Here is a 21893-nt window from a genome sequence, read left to right on the forward strand (position 1 = left end):
CATTTGTGGAGTATAAAAACAAAGGAAAACAGAAGGAACAAAATAGCAGTAGACTCACAGACAACGAGAAGGGACAAGTGGTTACCAAAGGGGAGGGGTTCAGGAGGGAGAGTGGGGAGGGAGAAGGGGATAAAGGAGTGCTATAATTTGCAACACAATATAGGTAAGTTACGGGAAGGCAGTATGGCATGGAGAAGACAAATAATTGACTCTGTAACATTTTACTATTTTGATAATGACTGCAGTGGAGGGGGTTAGGACCTGATAATATGGGTAAATGTTGATACCATTGTGTTGTTTATGTGAAACCATCATAAGATTGTATATCAATGATACTTTAAAAAGAAGATAAAAAAATAAAACATTAGAAGTATAGTTAAATATGCATCAATGTAGGTCTAGCTTCAGTAAGTATAAGGAATCTTAAAATATTAGAAAAGAAATATCAGTGGGATATTGTATTTTCTGTGAATCACTATAATGACATACCTGATGAAATGAGGAAAGGGGACAGGAAGAAACTCAGTTGTAGTAAAGCTAGTGATACAGTTCTCAAATAAAATCTTTCTAATGACAAGACTTGCACTAAGTCCTTTGCCCCATGCCTGCCTGGGGTTGGGGAGTAGGTGAGAGGTGTCACACTCTCATCAGAAGCAGGACCTTCATTTTGGAAGCCCAAGGAACCAGACAGAGACAGAACAGATTGGCCTTTTGTGTGTCCTGTTAAAGTGAAGAGGCACTCTTCAATCTAGAAACCTTTTTTGTTAATTCTAGAACTATAAAGTTATATTTTATTTCTTGACTATTGAATTGTTATAAAATATTTTTACTTATAGTTCCACTTATGGTATATTTGTTTTACATTTACATAATATTTCATAGTAATTATGAGGGATAATCTTGTTTTGAAGAAATCTGGTAAAATAAAGTTCTGTGAATATGAAATTTGGGGGGTTAAGTATCTCTCATTTATTGTTACCTCTATTATTAATCTATAAATTTTGCTTCTCAAGATAATTTAAGGCATTTGAGGGACATATTATTTACAACTATTTTTAAAACTTTACAGTTAAACTCCTGATATTCTAATTTTCACTGATGTTTGGCACTTTGATTTTTTTGAAACAGTGATCACATGGAAAATGTTTATGGCTACTTAATGAAGTATACCAACCTCGTCACTGGGTGGCAGTACAGGTAAGTGTGATCATTCTGTCACATCACTATCCTTAGGGACCAGAAGGGGGGCTGATAATTTTATTTTCTGATATTAGCTCAGTGCAAAACATGACTGGTAAATCTTGTAGACAAGGATTTACCATGTTTTCAAAAGTCTGATGACTTTTTCCTCCATTTTAGGTGGTGGAAGGAGCTGACATCTGCCCAAATGGTAGCCTCCAAATGCCACAATTTACAATTATATTAGGATTAGAAACACTTATTCACCTGCCTTGGGCTTTTAAAAATACTTAAAAGGGTCAGGTTCTTGTGACCTGTTTGGAAGCTGGAAACAGATTTGTGTTAGGTGTCTGTTTTGTGGAGGATCCTCAGAATTTCTCTGGGACCTTGAGGAGCTAAAACCAGTGCAAGGTGACACAGGCAGGCAGTAAGCAGCAAAGCCAGGTATCATAAATACTTCGTAGAATTGGTAGTTGTGGAATGGGGGATTAAACTTTATTTTTTTATTGTGGTTAAAATACATATAACAGAAAATTTACCATTTTAACCATTTATAGTGTACAGATCAGTAGCATTAAATACATTCACATTGTTGTGTAACCATTACCACCATCCATCTCCAGAACTTTTTACATTTTCTCAAACTGAAACCCTGTACCCATTAAACAGTAAATCCCCATTTCCTACCCTCCATTATTATACTTTCTGTCTTTATGAATTTGACTACTCTAGGTACCTCTTATAAGTAGAATCATACAATATTTGTTTTGAAATTTGAAATTGTTGTGACTGGCTTATTTCACTTAGCATGTGATCTTCAATTCATCTATGTTACAGCATGTGTCAAAATTTCCTCCCTTGTTAAGGCTGAATAATACTCCATTGCATACGTATACCATATTTTATTTATCCATTCATCTGTCAGTGGATACTGAGTATTGCTGTGCAAATATTTGTCAGAGTCCTGACTTTCACTTCTTTTGTGTATATACCCAGAAGTGGAATTGCTGGATCATATGTCAATTCTGTGTAACTCTTTGGGGAATCTCAATACTGTTTTCCATAGCAGCTACACCAGCAATGCAATGTACAAGGATTCCAATTTTTCCACATCCTCACCAACACTTGGTATTTTGTTTTATTTTTAAAATAATAACCATTTTAAAGGATATGAAGTAGTATCTCCTTGTGGTTTTTAAACTTTTTAAAAATGAAAATAATAAAATTTGAACCCAGACAGTTCTGCCTCTAAAGTCTATATTTTTATGTTACATCCTGCAGTTTCTATTTCACGAGTGATTTGGGTACTTCTGCTTTTGGCCATGATAAAATCAGCTGCTAGATTTGTCTTCCTACCTTAAACAACTAGAAAATGGGATATAGTATATCAAAGAATGATTTTCAGGCATTTTAAAGAATAGTAGAAGCACTTATGAAAATGTGATTGTTTAAAAGAGAAGGCAGTTTGGGCCATGTTTGGTTTAAAGTAACATTAAGGAGTCCAAATAGGAGTGACATGCAAGAAGTTGGAGATATATGAGAGGTCAAAGCTGGATAAGAAAACTTAGAAGAGCATTGTACCTGTTGAAGGGAAAAAGTCTGTTCTCTAGGGTTCCCAACTTTATTTGAAAAAAGAAAGTCAAGAGAGCCTTTTCATTTTGTATTTTCCACTTTAGTTTTTTGTAATTTTTTGAAGGCTTTTATATTCAGATGACATATACAATATTAATTTTGAAAAATTTAATGTCACTTTGCCCTTAGTCACTTTGCTCTTGAAACTACTCTTTGTTCTCGTACTTAAAAGAAAAACAGCTTAACTGTCTCCCCCAACAGTCAACAACTTTCATTCACATATTGAATATTATTGAGAAGTCTCAGAAATCAAACGGAGTAAGAAAAAGAAAGCTCTCAAACATACCCGAACATGTAAGATGTAGTAGATGTTAAAGATGGCATTTCAGGTCAGTGTGAAGTTGGGACTGTGGGAAGAAACGGCAGGTATTTGTATCCTTGTATGAGGGAGCCTGCCAAAAAGATCCATTGGCTACTGTTGCCTGGGGAGTCAGTGAGCATATCTAAGCAGGCATTCTAGGATAGGCAGGCACTGCCTCTGCCAGCATAATCCCTCCAGGCCAGTTTTAGCAGCACTAGAAAGTGTGGGGGTGAGAACAGCCCATCCCTGTTTGCTGCTGAGAACACAGAATCTTTTACCAACTTGCCCCATACCAAAGAGGTCTCAGCTTGCCGACTTGATGCTGTAGGCCCACATTAGAAAAAACCTCCATGCTCCTTTTCTGTCATCCTGGCTGGAGGGAGTTCTTTGTGGTACAGCAGAGATATATGGGCCCCTCAGCCTGGACCATGTCGCTTGATTGATGAAAAGGTAACAGAAGGGTTAAGACCACGTTAAAGGACTCTAGGCTTAGTGTCCCATTTCTTTGGCAACTTGATAAAAATGTCTCGATTAAGAGTGAGCAAAACAGCTTTGTCAAGTTTCCTATGTGAATTCTCTCAATCCCCACACTATATATCTTTTAAAATATCTCTCTTTAGAAGGGACGAAAGAAGAACATTTAGATTAATCCATGCATAAAGAAAGGCAGTCTGAAGTGCTCTATTATGCCATTGGGGCCACAGTATAATTTTAGAAAGTATTATGTTAGATGCCATAGTATCATATAAGAAAGATAATCAGTTATGGGCTCATTTTTTAGTGTGTGTGGTATAACTGACATATAGCATTATATTAGTTTCAGGTGTACAACGTAATGATTGAATAATTGTATACATTGCAAAGTGATCACTACAACAAGTCCAGTAACATCTGTACCGTACATAGTCACACTTATTGCTTAGAACAGTGGGAAAATATTTTTCCTTCTTTCCTTCCTTCATTTCTTGATTGTTCATTCTTTTTGTTAATAGGTTTATTGAGGTACAATACACAGTTTGCCCAATTAAAGTGTACAACTCAATTGGTTTTTGGTGTACTGAAGAGATTACTTTCTTGTTAACAGAGCCCTTTTGTTTATTTGATGATTTTTTTTGTAGTAGATTCAGCTTGTTTGGGCTGCAAAATTCAAAACTAAAATAACAATGCAAAAACTTAAAAAAAAATACCAAGACTGGGTAGCTTATAAATAGTAGCAGTTTGTTTCTCACAGTCCCAGAGGTTGGGAGTCCAAGCTCAGAGTGCCAGCATGGTTGTGTGAGGGCCCTCTTGCTATCACAGATTCCTTGTTGTATTTTCACATGACAGGAAAAGGGCAAGGGTCTCTTTTATAAAACCACTAATCTCATTTGTCAGAGTTCTGCCCTCTTGACCTAATCACTTCCCAAAGGTCCCATCTCTTAATACCATTACTTAGAGATCAAGATTTCAACAATGAAATACTGGGGGGACACATTCAGACCACAGCAGATTCATATGTGCATTTTACTGAGGACAGGTCATGTGTTTTAGAAATTTACGATGATATTGGTGACTGTCTTACATTAATTAAAATGCTCCTTTGGGAAAATAAAGATAACCCTATTAAGAGTGGGCAAAACATGACAGGTGGCTCTCTAGAACTACTGGTGGTGAGTAGACACATGAAAAAATGCTTAACTCTTATAGTAATTAATGAATTTGAAGTTTAAAAATACTTGAAAATATTAAAATTTATGTATATCTTAATCAAAATATATGAACATAATTTTAAAAATCAGAAGCGTGCTAAAACATGAACAAGAAAAACAGTAGTCCTTTGCTTTCCCATTTCCCTTCTCAGGTAACCACCTTCTACTTCTCTTGCTTGCCTCTCATCAATTCTCTTTTTCTTTCCCTGAATAAAAGATTGATTCCACTCTTTCCCAGTTTGATATGGTTAATATGGTTGCCATGTAGCTTAAGACAGTTAACATCTTCTAGGACCTTGAACTGGATCAGATTGTCTAGTGTTATAGAATACACTAACATGTAGAATACAAAACTGCTCCAAAGCCAAACAATAATTTTTTGATATTGAAACTTCTTAGGTTTTTTTAGGGAAAAGAACTATTGTATTACTTACATTGGAAATCTGAATTAATGTATTTCCTAAAATAGCTAATCTAGAACCAAATCAGAACATCAAATTCTTTTCCGAAGTATATCACTGTTTCATCATGTAGTTTCAAGTTGATGTTTCTGCATTTCCAATTGCAGCTTTTTCATTTTTAAACAGGATAAGTAATCTTTAGTTGTGACCTTTTTAATGATACATTCACAAAATCTTTCTACTCTGTATTATTCTCATTGTATATTTCACTGATTAAATCTTCAAAGTCAGATTCATTTCTTAACCTAGCATTTAGTTAACCTCAGAGCTCATATTTTGGTTTGTTTCCAGGGAATTTTAAATAAAAATTCTACGTACTCTTTGTCTTTGGGCAGTTTACCCTCCCTGCCAGTGAATTCTGGAGAGAAAGCTTCCTCTGAAAAGATGCTATACCTTTTTTCCTTTTCGCATTACCTATTATGTCTCTTCCCTGTTAAGTGCGTCTCCCTCAGCTGAAGTTTTCTATCTGTTATTAAATTCTTTTAGTTTTCAGTGATATTTACTGCTGGGAAATTCAACCTAGTATTTCCAAGTACTTCTTGCAATGCTTTTGGATTTTTTTTTTTTTAATAGCAAAAACTCCAGAGTGTGCAAGCGAAAGAAATGTAGTTTACTCTAGTTTGGCTAGAGGGAATATTTTTAAATTGTGACTTTTTTAAAATCATTACAGGTTTTTTGTTTTAAACAATGAAGCTGGCTTATTGGAGTACTTTGTGAACGAACAGTCTAGAAATCAAAAACCCAGAGGTACTTTGCAGCTTGCAGGAGCTGTGATATCACCCAGTGATGAGGACTCTCATACCTTCACTGTAAATGCTGCCAGTGGGGAACAGTATAAACTCAGAGGTATGGTCAAGATATGAGAATTAATAGTGTGATTTTCTTCCCTGAGAAGTTGGGGTACTTTCCAGCTTTCATTTGAGTTTGGGAAATAGGAACTACTGTCACTAATGATGTACACCCAAAATTCTAAACTTTGAAATTGCTTTAAGAATTTATGAAATCTGTTTTAATAAGTAACTTTTTTCAAGTGGAACAAGTCTGTTTAAGGTTAGCCCTTCTAAAATATTTGTGTGAACTAAAACATAATTGGTGAGAAATCTAAAAACAGGATTCTTTAAATGATATTTTTGTCTGCCATGGATTTGTTTTTTACTCTTCTTGACCTGGTTTGCATGTCCTCTTTGTGGTTTTCAATAACTAGTGTACATACGTAGGATTTATTAAAATATTTATATTCATTAAAATATAACTTTTACTCAGATAAATTTAATTTTTGTAGATGCTTGTGTTTCTTATTTAATTAATACACAGGCAATGTAACAGTAATTCGAACTGAGCATGATGCTAGAGATCTGAAGGTATTGAGTACATATCAAATGCTTAATAAAGGTTATTTCTTTAAATAAGAGCATATTTTTATAAGAAACCTAAGACATGCCAAGTCTCATGTCTCCACCTAGCTGCATGTAATTTGTCCTCCTTCTGAAATAACCACATCCAGCTACTGTGTCACCTGATAAGGTTGATGCTTGTTCCTCTTTCCTACCTTCCTCCAGTCAGGAACATTTGCTCTAGGGAGAGTAGAACCAATCCACAGTTTTCATTTTCAGCATAGGACGATCTACTGTTTGTGCTGTAGGCAGTTACTTGCATTCCTGAAATAAATGTAAAGTGAATAACCTTTAGATTCTTTTTATCAGCCACAGATGCTAAAGAGCGACAACATTGGGTTAGCAGACTTCAGATATGTACACAACATCATACTGAAGCTATTGGAAAGGTATGTAGACTCATGTACAATATTCATGTACAAAAATGGGGGATTTTTTTTATTGAAGTATAGTTGATTCATATTATATTGATTTCAAGTATATAACACAGTGATTCAACAGTTACACACATTATTAAATCCTCACCCCAACTAGTACAATTACTATCTGTCAACATAGGACGATATTACAGAACCATTGACTATATTCTCCATGCTGCACTTCCATCCCCAAGACCAACTTATATTATGACTGAGATTTTTTGCCTCTTTATTCCCATCACTCACCCCACCCAACCATGCCAACCCCAAGAATGTTACTGTTCAGTTTTTTTTTTTTTTGGGTTTAAAAATTGAAATACCACTAACATACCATAAAACTTACCCTTTTAAAGTGTACAATTCTGTGGTTTTTAGTATATTCACAAGTGTGTGCAGTGATTGTAGTTATTTAATTCTGGAACATTTTCATCACCTTCCAAAAAATCCATATCCCATTAACAGTCACTCCCTAATTCTCTCGTTTTCCAAGCCTCTGGCAAACACTAGTCTTTTTTCTATTTATATTGTGTTGTCTTTTCTGGGCATTTCATATAAATGGAATCATACAAAATGTGTTTTTTGTGTGTGTCTGGATTCTTATGCTTAGCATAATGTTCTCAAGGGTCATCCATGTTGTTGCAGGTATCATATTATTCTTTTTTATGACTGAATAATATTCCACTGTGTGGATGTACCACATTTCACTTATCATTCATTAGTTTGTGGTTATTATGAATAATACTGCAATGAACATGCGTGTTCAAATTTTTGTATGAACATATGATTTCAGTTCTCCATGGTATAATTTTAGGAGTGGAATTACTGGATTGTATGGTAGCTCTCTGTTTAACCTTTTGAGAAACTGCCAAACTCTTTTCCAAAGCAGCTGAACCATTTCACATTCCCACTAGCAATGTATGAAGGTTTCAGTTTTTCCGCATCCTCACCAATACTTGTTATTGTGCTCTTTAAAATTTTAATTGTTACAGCCATCCTAGTGAGTGCATAGAGTCTCATTGTGATTTTAATTTCATTTCCCTAATGACTAACCATGTTGAGCATCTTTTCATGAGCTCATTGGTCATTTGTATATTGGCTTTGGAATGTTTTTATTTTTTTCAGGTGAAAAGGAGGATCTCTGTACTTGAAATCTGAGGTTAGAGTCATCTAAAAACTAGCATAGTTAAAACTAGCCCCAGAGTTCAGGGATCCCATACCTAGGTGAAAGCTTGACTTTATAAAAGAAATTTTTCCTAATGTTTTTTCCCATAAATAAACTTTAAAAGGTTGTTTGTGATTGAGGCCTACTACCTAGTCTTCAGTAAATCAAAATAAAATAAAAAGCTTTATCCATTCTGCAAGATTGCAATCATTGGCAGTGATCAGAAAGTACTAGTTTATTCCAAAGATACTTGCATGTTGTATTAAAAATTTTATTATATTGAAGATTGCTGAGTACGTTTTCGGCTTCAATCCTGATGTTTAAAAATCTGAAATTAGACCTTTCTTGTTAATATTAGTAAAATGTGAAAAAATATTCTTGACAGCACAAAACTGGAATTAATTTTTTAAGTAAATTACCAGTTTACTATGGGTTGTGTGAAATGTTTAAACTTTGAGTGTCTTAAATTTCAACATTTTTGAAATGTTCTTCAAGTCAGTTTTTAAAACCCTGCATGTGTTAAGCCTCACATGTTTGAGAAGTTGAGGGTTAGAGAGCATAAAATTTTTTAAAGCAATGATTTTCTTTGTCTAATAGAATAATCCTCCTCTGAAATCACGGAGCTTCTCGCTTGCATCTAGTGGCAATTCTCCTATATCCCAGAGGAGACCAAGTCAAAATGCCATTTCTTTTTTTAATGTTGGACATTCCAAACTACAATCAGTGAGCAAAAGAGCTCACTTACCTCCAGACCATCTTGTGGAAGTCAGAGAAGTAAGTATGACTTGAAGTCAAGTTAAAATGCACAAAATAATCTTACCTGCTTGGTTTTGTCACAGAACATTTTTCAATCCTGTTTTTGTCTTCTGGGGCCCTCAGTGTTTTACCTCTACTGTACTGAGATAATTTTTCAGTGATAAAGATGTCCTGAGTTTCCTTGTCTGTCAACTACATGACAGGTACACTCTCATTTTTTAAAAGTCTGTGCCTTTTGTTTCTCAAGTAAAAAAGTACAGACTTCTTTGATATAAAATTATGATCAAAAGTGTTATTAAGCCTCAAGGGAAAACTGACCAAATGACCAAACAAGTGACTCTTTTTTACAAAAACTGATACATATAGGAAATTATCAGGGATATACAAAAATAGAATACAGTAGTTAAATCCTTGATGTTGGCTTCTCTCACCATTTCTCTCTTTGTTTCCAAACTGAATACCAAATCTAGTTAATAAAGGATGCAGTTATTAGGTTCTGAATATTCCAGGTATTGCTTGCTGAGTTAAATTTGGTAGAACTTTATAGATACCTGTGTAGTGACTGGGAAGGAAAAACAAGGACATGCAAACAGAACAGAGAGATACCATAAAAGGAGAACAGACCAGACCCCAAGGTCTGTGCCTTATATGGAAAGGGGACAGCTCTTCCTGAATTCCATCCTTCTGATGTGCCAACTAAGACCTGGATGTCAGCCTCCTCCCTCTTGGAAGGAAAAAAGCTGGTTGTCTGTTATGTCACCCTTAGCCAATCATACCTCTCCATGCCCCCTAAGATAGCTTGCCCACTCCTCCCCCTCCTAACCCCTTATAAGCCCCCACCTCCCTGACCAGGTGTGACTTCCCCGGCCTGTAATACCCAGACTCAGGAATATCACCCGAGAATTGTGCTCAAATAAACTGTCTGGCCCTTTGTAGCCTCTCATCGCCTGCTTATTTCAGCTAGAATTTATCTTACAGTGACCTCACATAGATATGCAGCTAGAAAGTAGAGGAATATTTTAATAGTCTTTTAAGATAATTGTGGCAGCTATCCCTTGGTACTGCATGAAAACTTGACAGTGGTAGTTTCTTAATGTTAAATGCAGTATGGAATCTAATACATATCAGTAAACTTTTCATACTGTTACGTGAAAATCCATGGGTCTGTCTTACACTTGGAATGTATCTCTAACCTATGCATGCTTTTGTAATACCATGCGTTAGTCATTTGGAAATTAATAGCTCACAGAGTTATGCAGGTCTTGCAAATGTTGATCTATTTTATCATAATATGATATCAAAAATTCACGTTTATTAGCATCCCCTACCAAGCTCATCAGAAAAGGCTTTCTGATTGGGAAGCTGTCATGCTTATGGTGACAGATACAGGTTCTTCCAGAATTCTAAAGATCATTGTAAAGCTCAGGTTTTATAATTGGCAACAAGTGCTGACAGTTTTCTTCACATGATAGGTTTATTTTGTTTAGTTTTGAGAAAATGTCTACCACTTGCCCCCAAGTCTGAAATCTAGTTTCTAACAGTCATTCTGTAAGGGGAAAGCACTCCTGTGTTCCTCCTCTTCTCTACTATTATGGTCACCAAATGTTGTGGGGAGTTTCCCCATACCAAGAAATTCTCTACTTCTCTGTGGACACCAGCTGGTTGTCCTAAAATTTAACTCAGTTCTGATGATGTTAGATCCTACAAGACTGACCCCACTTCAGATGCCATTTGCAAGTCCAGGTTGTCTACCTATGCCTCTGACCACCTGGCTATAAATATGAGGTTTCCCCTACACCTTCCTCAGGTTCAATCATTTGCTAGAACATTTCACAGAACTCAGGAAAACAGTTTACTTATGATACTACCAGTTTATTATAAAATACTGTAACACAGAAACAGCCAGATGGAAGAGATAGCTAGGGCAAAATATTGAAGGCAGGGAAGAGCATGGAGCTTCCATGCCCTCTCTGGTCATACCACCCTCCAAGTGCCTCCAAGTGTTCTTCAACCAGAATTTCTCTGGACCTTCTCCTCCTGAATTTTTATGGAGGCTTCCTTATGTAGGCATGATTGACTAAATCTTTAACCATTAGTGATTAATTCAGCTTCCACCGCCTCCTCCATAGAGGTTGGGGGTGGGGGAGGGTACTCTCTAATCAAAGGGTTGATTCCCCTGGCAACTAGTCCCTTTGTAGGGACTCTCCAAAGCAATCGCTTCATTAACACAACTCTAGTGTGGTTAAAAGGGGTTTGCTGTGGATAATAAAAGACACACTTTTCACATTTCTGCTCTGAAGCTATTTCAGTAACAAAATCAAATATTGTAACAAAAGATGTGCTTGTTCTCTAATCTCTTAGGAACTTACAAAGGTTTAGAGCTTGGTGCCAGGAAGGGGTAGGTAGAGAGACCAAATAATGTTTTTCTTACTCAGTCACACATCTGTTAGTGTCAGAACGGTGATCTGTGGAAAACCAGCTTGTTCAGCTTGCAGCTCAGTTGTCACGTGTTTTACCCTCCAGCCACCCACTGTACTTTGATAAAAGGCAGGAATGCTTTTTCCCCCTTCTTTGATATGCAGCAGAAATACACTTCCTGTCTTCTACATAGACTATTTTTTTAAATAGTATACTCATGAGTCAAGATACAGTAAAACTAATAATTTTTACTGCTTTTTCAAGATATTCCTAAGTAAAATTGGCTTTTTGTTTTTCCTGTAAATGCATGGCAGTTAAAAATGTGGTGACTGCTAGGATAGTTGGTACCACTGCCTTGATTCTCACTGAGATGCCAGCAGTTTTGCCCACTATTGCTTTTGCACCATCAATTCAAATACCACCACAATGAAAAAGGCAAATAATTTCCTAGAATTACTACGAAAATAGTGATGACTTCACAGACCCTCCGAAGAGTCCCACAGGGTCTGCAGAGCATACTTGGAGAATTGCTGTTCTAGAGTGATCCAACTTCAGGAGGTTGTAATGCAGAATAAGTTTGAAAGGAACATTTTTTTTTCATCCTCAATAATTTTATTTATTTATTATTATTTTTTATTATAAAAAATTTTTTTTTGATATCGTTAGTTTACAATTACTTGAACAACATTATGGTTACTAGACTCCCCCTATGAAAGGAACATTTTTACCAAGTATGTGGGTATTAAGTCCAGCAATAGGTTAAGTAACAGTTGGCAAAAGCAACTGACTATTGAGAATAGAGTCATACTGTGCTTGAAATTAATTTGTTACTAAGGCTTTACCTAATAAAAATGACCTATTTTGGTATTTGCTGTTTATTATTAGTACTATTTATCGAATTACTCAATTATTATTCACTGCATGTTTCATGCTGATGCTATACTGTACCCTGAGTTAAAATGACCAGTCTAGAAAGGGAGACAGACAATTAAAATTGATAAAATCATGATTCTGATCTGGTTTTCAGACACACTAGATGACGCCTTGTTGATGTACTTCTATCATTATATTTACCATACCTAGCTACAAAACACACATTGAGCAAGTTTTCAACTCTCCTGTAGTTTTTTCTTTCTTGAGAAACTGGTTTTATGGTGTCAGGAATAATCACTAACACAACTTCACAAATCAGTTTTCTCTTTCTTTGTAAATATATGATCAGCCAATTTGTTTGCTTTGGAAAGAGCCATTACCAGATTTTAACATTTGTGCTATAATTACATTTTAAAGCTTATTTTCTCTAGCCAAGAATATTACTTCGGCCTCTTCACCTCTAACAGCAGCACTGGCTGCTGGGTCATTTACACAAAGAAAAACTGTTTCTCTTATGTGTTATATTGTGAAAGTTGATTATTTGTGTGTTGTGAATAGCCTGTTTAGGATTTTTTCCTTCATTAAATTTTTAGTGGCTTATCATATAGAAAAGTACAAAATCATAAGTATACATCTTGATGTAATTTATAGGTACTACATCCTAGATCAAGAAATTTAATATTACTAGCTTCCTAGAAAACCTTCTCATGCCCCTCCATTGACTATACCCTCTCCTCCCCACTAGCCTGACTTCTAACATCGCAGATTTATTTTGCCTATTTTTAAATTTCTAAGCTGGAATCAAATAGTATGTACTCCTTTGAATATGGCTTCTTTTCAGTCAACATTATTATATGTTAGAGGTTTACTTATAATGTTAAATATACATTTCCGATTTTTCATGTTCAACAGCATTTATTGTATGGATATACCTATATATTATTTATCCATTCTAGTATTGAGAGACATTAGCATTGATGAACATGTGTATATACATAATCTGTTGGTTACATATTGAAGAGTGTAATTGTTTGAGCATGGATTATTTTTATTTAGTTCTATATATTTAACTCTGGTCAGTATTACAAAACTGTTTTCCAAAGTGGTTGCCATTCATTTCATAAGTTTGGATTGTTGGAAGTTAGTCCCCAAATTTATAGACAAAAACAGTTATGCACAAAGCACACATATACATGCATGTATAATGTGTGTGTACAGATACCTTCATACCCATGCTTTTTTTTAAGAAAAGCTTTTTTCTTGAATGATCCATTTCTACATGTTTTCAGGGGCTATTTCTTGTGTGACACACTTGATTTGCCTGGTAGGATCATTTGTATTTCTTTTTCACTGACCTCCTGAAAACAGTATCAAAAATCATCTGCAACAGAACCTCTGAAAGCTAAGAGTCTCTCCTCTATAGAATTTCTATGTGAATTAAAATAGTATCCAAAGGATAGGCAATCCGAGAATCCTCTGGTTGGTCACAATTGAAAGTAATTAAGCATAATAAATTCAGTTTACATTTTTAAAAATTGGGTTGCTTAGGGACTCTCTTATCCCCTCCTGGCGTGGGCCGGGGACTCTGTCCTTTCACTTTGTCTCTGGATAGGGGCATGTGTCTCTGGATAGGGGCATGTACCTTGCTCTCCTAAAAAAAAAAAAATATTGGGTTGCTTATCAGTCATTGGCTTTGTTAGGAAAAGTAGACAGGGCCCCTGGTTACAGCAGAATGTATTAAACTCTTCTAATCTGAAAAGTTTATATCCAGTACTTGCTCCAGAGTTAAACTAGTGGGACCAGAAAGCTAGATTAAGAGGAAGCAGGCAAACAGTTGTGTTCTCAATGTAGGTTCAAATTGAGCCTGATCAGAGGTGCTGAGAAGAAAGTGGTTGAGAACCCAGACTGGAATTAATTTTACTTTGGAATGAAATACTTAATGCTAATATTAAGGATGATCCAGAATGTTCTTTTAGTGACTTTTATAACTTTATACTATTTATAAAAGGTTTGTTAAGACTTTTGAGCTTTGTTGCTTCCAAAGAAAAAATGCAGCTGCCAGTGGTCACCATCTTTTGCTCAATTGGTAAACATTATTAAATGCTTATTAGTTGAGAATATCCAAACAAACTTAAAATAGATTTCTGAGCCTAATGTATCGTAAAAATGGCTCAGAAGCTGAATATGGTCATTAAAATGACTATTGTATGTATATATGATATACAGAAATCAAGAGTGGGACACACAGCTCTGTTCTTTTCCTTAGATGATGTCTCATGCTGAAGGACAACAAAGAGACTTAATTAGACGAATTGAATGCCTTCCTGCTTCTGGCCATCTTAGTTCCTTGGACCAGGATCTCTTAATGCTCAAAGCTACTTCCATGGCAACTATGAACTGCTTAAACGACTGCTTTCATATTCTCCAGTTGCAGCATGCATCACATCAAAAGGGGTCATTGCCTTCAGGTAAGTTACAGGTTAAAGGTAGGACTCGACATTGAGGATTGAAACATCAAAGGACTGTATTCATGGTAATTCTCACTCCAAGAAGTCTTAATTAAAAGAATCAAACAAACAAAAAAGAAAACCAGTGAGCCTTTTGGTTTTTAATTATCACGCTGTTATAGAAAGTCTTTTATATTATGCCCTTTTTCAACTCTGAAATGCTGTTAGGTCTAATGTCTAATATCATTGACTATCCTTTTAGGGACCTCAAACTCAGCATGTCAAAAACCAAACTCAAGACCCACATCTCCTATCTTTCTGTTAAAATTGGTGACATCACTGTTTTTCTAGTTGGCCAAAACAGAAACATAGGGCACTATTCATAATTTCCTATATATATATATATTATAAGTACTTTATCAGTCACCTTTCAATTTGAAAAATAAGGTGTCCACCTAATATTTGAGGGCACCTACTTTTTGAAATTAATTTATTGGGGAAAAGAATGTTATGTTATTGCTTGGGAGAACAAAAAACAAGTTTTTTAATTAAATAAGATGATTAAACTTCACATTTAAAAAAGTTCACATTTAAAAAAAATTGAGTTATAATTGACATACATTGTATAAATTTAAGGTATACAATATGTTGATTTGATACATGTATGCATTGCATATGATTACCACTGAAGCTTAATTAACATCTCAATTACATTGCATAATTACCATTTCTTTTTTGTGATGAGAACATTTAGGATCTAGTCTCTTAACTTTTAAGTCTATAATACAGTATTGTTGACTATAATCACTATGCTGTGCAGTAGCTCTCCAGAACTGACTTATCTAGTGGCAAATTTGCACCCTTTAACAGACATCTCCCCAATTTCTCTACCCCCATCACATTGTATCAATAGTAGTAACTTAGTATTTCACAGCAACTCATTGTTCTCTTATCCAACTAACTCCCCTTACTTGTGAAAGAAAGGTCTTGTAGAAAAATAATTGAGTCTCTGCTCAGAAAAAGTTTACCATAGTCAGATCTTGATATGTGTGCCTACATACAATATTTCAAGTTAAACTTTTAAATGTCATTTGAGGTATAGGTAGGGCAGTAATACAGGGGTTAATAGCTAGGTATATTTCCCTTAAGGAATTTGTAGTCCACTTGGGGATGAACATGTACATACTTAACTTTCATATATAAAGTGCCACTTAAATGGGTACAAAGCACTGTGGGAGAATATATGAATGGACTAATACTTTTGATAGAAAAGGGTCTAGAAAGAAAGGCACAGAAGAGCTACAGAAACTAATTAGCTTAGGGTTGGGAGGTAGGAGAGAGGACATTCCAATGAGAGAATAGCTTAAATTGTGAGTGGTGAACAGAGACTGGGTCCTCAGGGAAATTGTAAGTAGTCTAAAATAAGTTTTCACCTATTACAAAGCAATACACACTCATTATAAAAAATTTAGAAACTGCCATATAAGTGAAAGAAGAAGTAAAAATAATTCGTTATCCTACCAACCAGAACTGCCACTGGTGACATATTAGTATATTCCTCACCGGTTTTCTTTTTTTCTTCTTCTTTTTTGTTTGTTTTATTGCATTGTTATTAGAAAATGGGTTTGTATCTTACAGTTTTCATTTACTCTAAGGAATATTTTCCAATTTATGATATGCTTTTACTGAACGTAATTATTATGTGCTGCACTTTAAGGGGATAAATATACTTTCGTTTACTAAACTATTATTCCCCTGTGGTGAACATTGGATGTGTTACCCTGAGCTATGAAATTTGGGTTAATTTTAGTCTTGGTAGTAATAATAGTCAGAAAAATGAAAGTTTGTGCTATTTAATTTTTAAAAAGTACATCAAGTAGCACAGTGTTAGGTATTACCTGCTTAATCATCACTTGATTAATTAAAACTATATAATTTTAAAAATTTTGTTTCAGAAATTTCACTTTTGTAGTTTAATATACAATCTTATTTTCAAATGATTGCTTCATGGTTGATGAAGCATGGGCAATGTAAATTTGTGTTTTTTGCTTTTAAAAGTGAAATATCCTGTCAATTCTATAGAATTGTGTTTAAAGTAAAAATTGTTTTCACACATTATTATTTTTAGAGCACAGATTTGTAGGTATTTGGGAGAATTAATTAACTAGTATTGGTATTTCTCATCATAAATTGCCATGTTTTCCAAATTAGGTTTGTAAAAGTTTATTCTTTAGTCACATGAGAATGCAGATATAATTGTGGAAAGAAAAACTGAATTACCTTCCCACTCAAATTTTGAGATGACATGAGAAATGAAATCTGAGCTTTAAATTAGTGTTTAGTCCCATAAGGTTTATTGTGTATCATCCAGAGGCTCAGAAATGATCATTGATTTAGTGGAGTCCTGAGACCAAATGACTGGTTTGATAAAGAATTTTTTTCTAGTTTCCACTCAGTTGAGCAATTTCTTAACACAGAACTCTTAAATTCAATGTTTGTGTGCGTCTTATTTTAGAAGTAAAAAAATATGTATGTTGATATTAAGAATAAACATTTTAAGGTAGGAGAAAAGTGTTTTCCTCTCTTTGGAATTTCGAGACAAACCCCATGAACTTCTCCAGGGCATTCCCCAATCCTGAATCCCCCAAATGCCAAGTGAGACTAAACTGAGTGGCAGAGCAAGACGCTCTGGTAGCCTGGTAGGTGCTTTGTCATTTATTCCTTTACTGAAGTTTGGGGTTTTATTATAGACTAAGTAAATTACATGCTCTTTTAAATTTCTGAGCATTCCTTATTGTATAGCACTCTATAACCAAGCTTCTGTGAAACCTAGATCAGCCTCTGAAATCAAATGGAACATATTCCATTATTGATTAGGCATAGAATCCACTTTGTTGAACTAGTTGAGGGTAATAAGAGACATTTGAGTCATTAACTGAGAAGATGACAGGTCTCTAAATGTGACCACTGCCTTTTCACTAGGTCAGCTATTATTTATTCAGTAGAAGAACCTTTCAATTTAAAAGTATATGGACTCTTTTTATATGAGAGGAAAAAAAGAATGTATGTGTATATGCTGTTCTCAAATTAGATCAAGGAGGTTATCTTGATTGGTTAGAAAATTGCTACTGAGAATAAGGTTCAGTCCCAAACTGAAGCAAATTTTACTGCTTCACGGTTCCAGGTTTCTCTTGTAATTGTGACTCCTTAAAGCCTAACTGCATACTTTTTGATCCCTAGAGAGTCAGGGTTCATACAGAACAGATAGCAGATCACTTGTTAGCGTGGGAATGCACTTCTGGCTTACAGATTTGCCCAAGTGAGTTTAGTCCTCCTAGTCAGGGTCAATTCTTTTAAAAGGTATCTGATTTCAAGTTGCAAGTTACTCTGTTGTAAAAGACCCAATCATGGTGTTCATGCTAATGAGCTACAAGTGGCCTTCTTTGCAGAATCTCCTAACAGGTTGAATTGCTTTTAGTCTTGTAGGCTCAAAACAAAATTGTTTAATAAAATCCACATCTGCTGGACTTCCCAGATTATGAGCAAGTTTCAGCGAAAGTTTTCTCTTACTTCATCAGGAACGACAATCGAGTGGTTAGAACCAAAGATACCTTTACCAAACCACTATAAAAATGGAGCTGACCAGGCCTTTGCAACTGAGCAGAGTAAGCCAGAGGCAGTCCCAGAAGAGCAGTGTGTTCCAGAATCTGGACTATTAGCAAGGGTAAGGTAATGTGAAAATATGGTTTGGGTATAAAAATTAGATATCACTAAAAAGGGTCTCTTCATTGTCAGGATATGCCTAACCCAGGGCAATGTTCTTGCAGAGCCTAGGTGTTATACTTTAAACTGCAGTGGCTTTAGAGGAGGTCTGTTATAGAAAACTTGTACATGTTATGTTTTCCAGGTTAAATTATGTGCCCTTGTTAGTATTGGCTTACTTTTGCTTGATAAGAATGTATTTAAAAATTGAAATTTGCATGTTTTTCTTTTTCTAGAAAATAGCTTATATCAGATTATTTGAGTGATATTTTTTCCTGCATTTCTTACTCCATTATCTTAATTTAGCATTATTTACTAGATGTTTGCTACTAAGTTTTCAGATGTAAAAGTTTACTGTTATGTCTTTTTGAAAGTACTTTACCAAACCAGTTTTTAAAAGTGTTACTGTACTTAAAATAGCTCAGTCTCAGGCTTCAATATTCTTGTAAGGTATTATTCATTCCACATTTCTAAGAAGCTAGTGTTTTATTCTACTCATAGTTCTACCACTGTAACAAATCATAATGACTTTTTTACCTTTTATATTCATATGTGTTATTTTTACAGTCATGATAATTACATAGTTTTATACTCTTTTTACTTGATACTTCTCATAAGCATTCTTCTGTGTTATTCTGGCCTATGTAATTAAAATTTTTAAAGTTTGAAGTAAGCCATTAAGTATCTTGATTGGGGTTTTTTTTGTTACTATAAATAGCACTATATCTTGTCTATTTTTTTTCTCCCCTTTATTTTGGAGGTTATTTCTTTAGGTTATATTCCCAAGTAATATTACTGAGTCAAGAGTAATGCATAGTTTATGGTTATTTATATATTAGCAAATTACTTCTTAAAAAATAATATAACATAGGGACTTCCAACCTGGCCAAAACCTTAGCTTAATGAGGCAGGCCACAGTGGCAGGGTGGATGGGGAGAAGAAAAAAAAGTATGAAGGAACTTTTTGACTAGCTCATTTGTGGCCACACAGTTATTAGTAAATATTTATTGAGTCTTCTAGCATATGACAAATCCAGTGTTAGGAATTATACATATAAACATGGGAAGTGACATCTCATAAGGTTCTAGAATCTTGGGACTCGTAACTGTTATTCATTATTTAAATAGAAATAAATAAGAAGTAAGTTTCTCTTAATCAGTTCTTTGAAATAAGACCCTGTTGAGATGAAAGTAATCATTTTCAGTTTTTCAAGGGGTTGCTTGGTTGGTTAATTGATAGATTGAAGAGCTCAGAGAACTTTCTGTGGAATTAAGACTGCCTGAGCAACTACAGGGTTCCCATACATTTGTCATATGCTAGAAGACTCAATAAATATTTACTAATAACTGTGTGGCCACAAATGAGCTAGTCAAAGAACTTAATGTTATCAAAATATTAAAAACAAAACATAAAACACAGTGACAGAGTTAAAAGGTAATGGGTTTTATTTTCAAATATTTTATTTTCAAAGCATCTTGAACTTAAATTATAGATAGTGAAGGGTATTCCCAGGCAGGTGGTCAAAATCTAGAAAGCCTGAGATTCAGATGAGACAGATTATAAACTCTTTTTGAAAAATCCTGTTTTTACAAAATATATGCATTTATATGATGTATATGGTTAAAGTCTCTTCAGTGTTAATGATGGTGAGTTCATTGAAAGAAATCTGTTCTTTGGCCATGTGATAGAAAGACATAGTTGTTTCACTGAAGAGATTTGAAATCTGCTTGGAACCACAGCACATATATACCGTATACACTGAAAAAATGAGATGATAATATGAAGCAGCATTTTATTTTCATCTTAATTGATATGGTTTAGGCTGTTGAAATATGAGCATTGAGGGAAAGAAGAGAGATGTATTGAGTAGAATGAGAAATTCATTGGAGAGAACTGGAATTGGAATTGGGTTTTGGAAGGAGACAGGAGCTGAAGAGAAGAGGAATTATAAGGGAACCTTAAAATGGAGGAAGAAGGGCAGGGATACTGAGGGCTGTATGTTTATTGTGGAGAAGGCTTGTCTGGTGGTTTTGAACCCAGTTCCTGTCATTAGCTTCAGTTTCCTCATCTGTAAAGCAGGGTTAATACCTTGTAGGATTGTTACAAAAAGAAAATAATTAAGCAGAGCCCTTGGTTTATGGAAAATGGTCACAGGGTTATTGGACTTTACAAATGCAGACAACCATCATGTTGCATTTTGGATGGAGTGGTAATCCCTGGAGCATTACTCCATGGAATGCAGTGTGGACTGTGCCCCCAATGAGCACGAAAATCATGCATAAGAATTTAGTCTTAATGTAATAGATGATAAGGTCATGTGCATGGGGAGTGATGTGATATGTTTATGAAGATTGGTATATAGTATAACCTAGAGTGAAAGTGTGGATAGAAAACTATAGAACTAGAAGTGAAGACAAATGAATAGGTAATGTGCATTTCAAGTAAAAATTGGTTGGACTTGTAATTGGGTATAGAGTTAGATGAAAGATGACTCCCAAGCTTATAAGCCTAAATAACTAGATTAGAATTGTGGTGCCATTCACAAAGGTAGGAAAATTAGAAAGAAAGCCTATTGAGAGAAGAGGTTTTATGAACATGCTGAATTTTATTTGAGAAGAGGATCTATGATTATAAACATGTATAAAAGGCAATTGGAAATAATGAAACCAAAGCTTTGGAGAGAGATCAGGACTAAAGATATAATTTGCAAGTGAAAAATTACAAAATATAAGTCCCATATACCATCTTCATTCTTCTCAGTGAGAATGCACACATATTGGAGGTCAGGATAGAGGCATTTGTTAGAGATGGGGCACAGAAGGGGGAGAAGAGTATCACTGTGTTTCCAAATCTTTTGAAGCAGTAAGTAGACTAACTATATCACCTAGTGTAAGTAGAAAAAAAATAAGCACATAAATAATCTCTTTAATTACAAAAGACATTAGACCCTATTCAAGGTACTGGAATAGACCTGAATTTTCCCAAGTTTCACAGATGCCTTTTTTGAAATATGAGTGTTGATGCAAGCTGGAGACTTGTATTCATTATTAATTAATATAGTACATGAGTGGAGGTTTTGCTTTCGGGGGATGGAGAAAGTAAACCCTAGTGAAGCTAGAATGAAGACCACAGTTCCTTTTGCCCTTGTCAGAAGTCAGAAGGACAAAAATGGGGTTAGTAAGAGTGTTGTAGAATATTGGGGTTTCCCTTTACCTTCCAATGTCCAAATAGAATACATTCCTAGAAACTCAGTAGTTCTTGCCACTGTATCTGCTAACCATTCTGGGTTTGTAGGGTTTTTATACATTTGAACATCTTACTTGAATTTTGGTAGGGCTTTTATCTCAAGCTTTTCTTTCAGAATGGCAACATGGCCTCTAAGAAGAGGCATTTCGAAATGA

At 35.0% G+C, this 21893-nt stretch overlaps 1 protein-coding gene across 5 annotated transcripts in view; it reads left to right on the plus strand.

The window, feature by feature from the left end:
• The window catches only part of OSBPL11 (oxysterol binding protein like 11), a 108246-nt gene that overhangs the window by 37595 nt on the left and 48758 nt on the right, over positions 1-21893 (plus strand). For all 5 annotated transcript variants that reach the window (XM_073231480.1, XM_073231479.1, XM_073231482.1 and 2 more), the window contains 6 exons: positions 1129-1197; positions 5932-6107; positions 6965-7044; positions 8834-9010; positions 14550-14751; positions 18309-18454. In XM_073231480.1, the coding sequence (XP_073087581.1) occupies positions 1129-1197; positions 5932-6107; positions 6965-7044; positions 8834-9010; positions 14550-14751; positions 18309-18454 (850 nt within the window). The remainder of the gene's footprint in view (positions 1-1128; positions 1198-5931; positions 6108-6964; positions 7045-8833; positions 9011-14549; positions 14752-18308; positions 18455-21893) is intronic.

This window comes from Manis javanica, chromosome 3 (assembly GCF_040802235.1).
Source record: "Manis javanica isolate MJ-LG chromosome 3, MJ_LKY, whole genome shotgun sequence".
NCBI classification, from domain to species: Eukaryota; Metazoa; Chordata; class Mammalia; order Pholidota; family Manidae; genus Manis; species Manis javanica.